The sequence below is a fragment of the Alligator sinensis genome, unplaced genomic scaffold, assembly GCF_000455745.1.
Source record: "Alligator sinensis unplaced genomic scaffold, ASM45574v1 scaffold1244_1, whole genome shotgun sequence".
Lineage (NCBI taxonomy): Eukaryota > Metazoa > Chordata > Crocodylia > Alligatoridae > Alligator > Alligator sinensis.
In genome coordinates this window covers 635,336-640,756 of record NW_005842591.1, presented here as the reverse complement: position 1 = coordinate 640,756, position 5,421 = coordinate 635,336, and the positions used below count along the sequence as shown (strand labels likewise).

The window sequence follows — 5,421 nt, the reverse complement described above, 5'->3', positions numbered from 1 at the left end:
AGTGCTCTGGCTCTGGGGGCTGGAGCCTCTGCCCAGCCCTGCAGCAGGGTCCCGGGGAGGGGCCGCTGTCCCCAGGGGGTGAGGCGGCTGTGCCCTCCCTCATGCAAGGGGGGCATCTCTGCCCAGGCCCTGGGCACTGGCAGGGGCCGCCCCCGCCGTGGCCAAGGGCAGCTCCGCAGCGCCTGCGCCCTGCCAGCAGCCCTGAGCCAGGCACTCTGCTGCCTCTGCCAGAGGCCTCCTGCCTCCTCCCTTGCTCTGGGGCCTTCAGGGATTCGGGAAGGGGCTTAATTTAGCTCTGCCACGCGGCCTTGCTGTCAGGGAAGGTTTCTGTGCTCTTCCCCTCCCCCTGCCGCGCGTCCTGGACGCAGCCGCCGGGCCCAGCAGCCTGCAGGGAGGGGTGCAGGGGAGACGGGGCCCTTGGCTGTGCCTCGTGCCCCATGCAGGCATCGGCTCGGTTGCTCCTGGTGTCTCCAGGGCCCAGGGGAGCATGCAGCTAGTCTGGGGCTGCTGGCGTCTCCTGGGCACACGGGGCATGGCCTCCCAAGGGTGCCCGAGCACAGCACGGTGCAGGAGCCTGGGCCCAGCACAGGCCTGCAGCTCCTGGCAGTACCAGCCTGCTGGCACTGGGGCACCGGCCCCTGGGGGCCACCCCGGTCCCTCAGAGATCCTGAGCAAAACCCATCAGCCCGGGGGCGGCTCTGAGGATCCCTGCCCCGGGGGCTTCCCGGCTGGGTGATGCTCGGAGCAGAGTAAAGGCCCCCAGGCCTGTGCTGCGCCTTGCGCCCCTCCCTGCTGCTGGAGGTGGGCAGCACGGGGCTGCGCCGGGCTGTCCTTGGGAGGTCGGCTCCTCCCGGCCCCGCCTGCATGGCCCTGGCCTCTGAAATATTCATGCTGCCCGGCGCTGGGGCCGCTCGCGCTCGGCTGGGCTCGGCTAAGCATGATGGAGAGAGGAGCAGATTCCTTGTGATGGGGCCACGGGAACGAGCGCGGCAGCTGCCGGCAGCCTCTTCGCACGTTTCCTCCACTTAGCTGCTGGCCCCAGGCTGGGGCAGGCAGGGCCTCGGGCGCCAGGGCTGGTGCAGGCCCCTGCTTTGCCGCGTGGTCTGGGTGGTGTCCAGGCTCCTTACATCTACCTGCACCCCCACACCGCTCTCCCGAGCCAGCCACGAGGGCAGCACCGACATGGAGCCGGCAGGGAGGAGTCTCCAGCGTCCCTGCACCCCTCCTGCCCTGTTGGGTGGCCCTCGGGGTACTTGGGGCCCTGCCTAGGATAGACCGCGGGACATTGGGGGAGCGCTTGCAGGGATCCCAACCACCCCCGGGGTTGGGCGGCTCACGGCACAGCTCCACTGCTGCTCCTGCCAGGGGCGGAGGGGGAGAGGGACCCTGTGCTGGGATCGCCCACCGCCCCGTGCCTCCCTTGCAGGTGGGTGCAGGTGGCCTGTCCCCGGCTCTCCATGGACTGGGGAGAGGCCTTCAGCAAGCCGCTGCTGACGCCCTACGAGGTAAGGCGTCTGTCCTGCCCTTGGCCCCGGTTGCTTTGCCAAGCAAGGGGGACCCCACAGCTCTGCCGTCCCGGCCAAATGAGGCACAGACGCTGTCCTGGCTGTGGAAGGGGTTCAGCTGAACGAGCTCAGCCCGCCCGAGCATCCCCGCACTGTGCCGGCCCGAGCAGGCGACCTGTGTATGGGAAGGGGCTGCGGGAGCACTGGGGCACTAGCAGGAGCTGCCGCTGGCATGTGCTTCCCTGCACCCCTGAAGTGAGGTCCCTAAGGCCCCTGGTAACAACCGGCTGTAAAGTTCCTGCACGTTCGCCAGCTCCGACCCGAGCGGGGCAGACCTTTTCATGGTGTCATCGTTACATTGCACGTGCAGCTGGTGGAAGTTACCTGCAGTTAGCCAGTTGAGCGTGTCATGTGTAGCGTGTAGAGGGGCCCCGAACGCGTGTGCGGGGTGGGTGTCCTTCCTGCCCGGAGCCCGCGGGGCCTCCTGCTAGGCGGGCTGCCGCGGTGCCGCGCGCCACCCGAGCCTGCGTTTCGTTGCCCCCCAGGCTGCCGTGGCGCTGAAGGAGATCGAGTGGCAGCAGACCTACCCCATGGATTTCTACGCCAACCAGTCCCTGGGAGCCTGGACTCCCAATCACGCCAGTCACCAGCCCCAGCGGGGTCCCCGCCGGCCAGCACAGGTAAGGAGTGTAGCCCCCCGGCTCCAGGACCTTCCCCAGAGGTGGGGGGAGTTGGGAGAGCGGTGGGACAAGCACTGAGCAGAGCTCGCCCCGACCCTCGGGGGCACCAGCCTCCCTGCCAGGGGCAGGGCCCTGCCCATGAGCTCCCCGGGGCTGGAGGAGGCTGTGGCAGAGCCAGGACCCAGGTGTCATGGCCTCGATGTGCATTTGGTTTCTGCTTCTCCGTGCGCCAAGTGTCGCTGCTGGGAGGAGGCCGCCCCAGCCGAGCCGCGCCACGCTGCCGCGTGCTGACAGCACCATCCAGTGGCTCTCGCCAGTGCGTGCGCGTGATGGAGAGCAGGGTGTCCTGCCCCGGGCTGGCCCTGCTGCCAGCCCAGAGCCCGCGGCCCGCCAGGGTGTCCCGTGGGGGGAGCGCTGCCCTCCTCTTGCCCACAGGACGGGGCATCCCTGTCTGCAGCATTTCAGGGTGGTCCCGAGTCGCCTCACCCCCTCCCTGCCAAGCCCCGTGGCAGGAGCGGGTGTCTCAAGGACGCTCTGGGCAGCGGCAGTTCAAGGGCAGGAGTGGCTGTGAGAAGCGGCAATCTCTGATCCTTGTTGCTGCGCCCACCGAGACGCGGGGCCCGGAGCAGGCGCCGGCGCCTCCCTGAGCTCGTGTCTGTGCGCCGCTACCAAGTGGCAGCTGCTCCGCTTGTCTGCGGGCTGAGAAGCAACAGCCGCACAAAGGGCCGTGTCGCTGCCCGTGGCGGGTTCGCTGGAGGGCAACGCACGAGCATTTATAGGGGTCATCTCCCCGGGGGTGAAAGGGGAGGCCCGGCACAGATCAGTCCAGCCCGACACCCCGGCGCGGGGTGAGGGGGCGGAGAGCCTGCTGGGCCCGAGGGGTGGTGGTGGCAGGGCCGTGGCCGTGGCCGTGAGCAGGGGTGATGGGAGGGAGAGCAGCACTTTTCTGATCGCTCCCTTTTCTGGCCGCAGAAGCAGGAGGCTGGGCCGCCTGGCGTGAAGGAGCCGTGCCGTGACTGCCGCTGCCCGGACACATCGCCATCGCCAGCACCACGTCCCGAGGCCCCAGGCGCCGCCGGCAGGCCCCAACCCACGGAGCAGCAGCCGGGACCCAAATGCACAGGGACAAACTCTCCTGACGCGGGCACTGGTGAAAAGGGCCTGGTCGCCAGCCCGGTGGAGTGACTGCTGCCCTCGGTCTGTGCCCGGGGGAGGCAGGCATGCGCGGGGCAGGCAGCTCCAGCCCTTGGCGCCTGGCCCTTCCCCGGGCAGGACGGGGTTGTCTAGGGCTGGTCCTGCCCTCTGCCCCCCAGGCCGTTGTGCTGGCGCCTTTGGTGGTGGGATGGATGGAGGAAATGCTGGACCCGCGCCGTGGGTCACTGGCCTCTGCCGCCACGCGCTGCAGGGTGGTGGAGATGCACAGCGTGTGGCTTGCAATCCCGGCTGCACGGAGGCCTGGCCAGGCGCCCGGCTCTGCCCTGGGCCCTGCTTCTGGGCATGCAGCGCCCCGCTGTCTGCTGCACCCCGGAAATAAACCCTCAACCCGCTGCCTCCGCTCTGCTTGTCTCCACTGCCCGGACGTCCCCGCGCGACCTGCTCCGCCCTCCCTGCAGCTGTGCCCAGGGGGCCTCCCCTCGGGACCACCCTCAGCTCCTGGCCCAAAGCTGGGCTGCGCCTGCCTCTGCACCCACGTGTGCACCCGCAACCTTGTGCATCCCCATGTGCACCCACGTGTGCGCCCCCAGCCTTGTGCACCAACGTGTGCACCCGCAACCTTGTGCATCCCCATGTGCACCCACGTGTGCGCCCCCAGCCTTGTGCACCTACGTGTGCACCCGCAACCTTGTGCATCCCCATGTGCACCCATGTGTGCGCCCCCAGCCTTGTGCACCTACGTGTGCACCCGCAACCTTGTGCATCCCCATGTGCACCCATGTGTGCGCCCCCAGCCTTGTGCACCTACGTGTGCACCCGCAACCTTGTGCATCCCCATGTGCACCCATGTGTGCGCCCCCAGCCTTGTGCACCTACGTGTGCACCCGCAACCTTGTGCATCCCCATGTGCACCCATGTGTGCGCCCCCAGCCTTGTGCACCTACGTGTGCACCCGCAACCTTGTGCATCCCCATGTGCACCCATGTGTGCGCCCCCAGCCTTGTGCACCTACGTGTGCACCCGCAACCTTGTGCATCCCCATGTGCACCCATGTGTGCGCCCCCAGCCTTGTGCACCTACGTGTGCACCCGCAACCTTGTGCATCCCCATGTGCACCCATGTGTGCGCCCCCAGCCTTGTGCACCTACGTGTGCACCCGCAACCTTGTGCATCCCCATGTGCACCCATGTGTGCGCCCCCAGCCTTGTGCACCTACGTGTGCACCCGCAACCTTGTGCATCCCCATGTGCACCCATGTGTGCGCCCCCAGCCTTGTGCACCTACGTGTGCACCCGCAACCTTGTGCATCCCCATGTGCACCCATGTGTGCGCCCCCAGCCTTGTGCACCTACGTGTGCACCCGCAACCTTGTGCATCCCCATGTGCACCCATGTGTGCGCCCCCAGCCTTGTGCACCTACGTGTGCACCCGCAACCTTGTGCATCCCCATGTGCACCCATGTGTGCGCCCCCAGCCTTGTGCACCTACGTGTGCACCCGCAACCTTGTGCATCCCCATGTGCACCCATGTGTGCGCCCCCAGCCTTGTGCACCTATGTGTGCACCCGCAACCTTGTGCATCCCCATGTGCACCCACGTGTGCGCCCCCAGCCTTGTGCACCTACGTGTGCACCCGCAACCTTGTGCATCCCCATGTGCACCCATGTGTGCGCCCCCAGCCTTGTGCACCCACGTGCGCTTGTGCATCCCCATGTGCACCCACATGTGCACCCCCAGCCTTGTGCACCTACATGTGCACCCACAACCTTGTGCATCCCCATGTGCACCCATGTGTGTGCCCCCAGCCTTGTGCACCCACGTGCGCACTCCCACGTGTGCATCTCCAGTCTTGTGCGCCAACCTTGTACACCCCCACGTGCACCTGCGCCCCCTGGCGGCCACTCCGCGCCGCTGCTCCTGGCTGGGCCCCCCCGCCGCCCCCGCCCCCATTGGCTCAGCGGCTGCTGTGACAGACAGGCGGGCCCCGAGTGCCGACCAATCAGGCTCCCTACTAGCGCGCCGCCGCGGTGGGCGCTCGGGGCACGGCGACTTCCGGACGGGGCGGGCGGATTTCCGGGCGGG

The 5,421-nt window shown here is 68.4% G+C and overlaps 1 protein-coding gene across 1 annotated transcript in view; it reads left to right on the top strand.

Moving 5' to 3' along the window:
- DPH1 (diphthamide biosynthesis 1) overlaps positions 1 to 3,754 on the top strand; it is a 28,565-nt gene extending 24,811 nt beyond the window's left edge. The window contains exons 9-11 of the mRNA XM_014524311.2: positions 1,427 to 1,505; positions 2,051 to 2,185; positions 3,158 to 3,754. Coding sequence (XP_014379797.1) covers positions 1,427 to 1,505; positions 2,051 to 2,185; positions 3,158 to 3,370 — 427 coding nt within the window. The 3' untranslated portion in view covers positions 3,371 to 3,754. The remainder of the gene's footprint in view (positions 1 to 1,426; positions 1,506 to 2,050; positions 2,186 to 3,157) is intronic.
- The last annotated feature ends 1,667 nt before the right edge of the window (positions 3,755 to 5,421 follow it).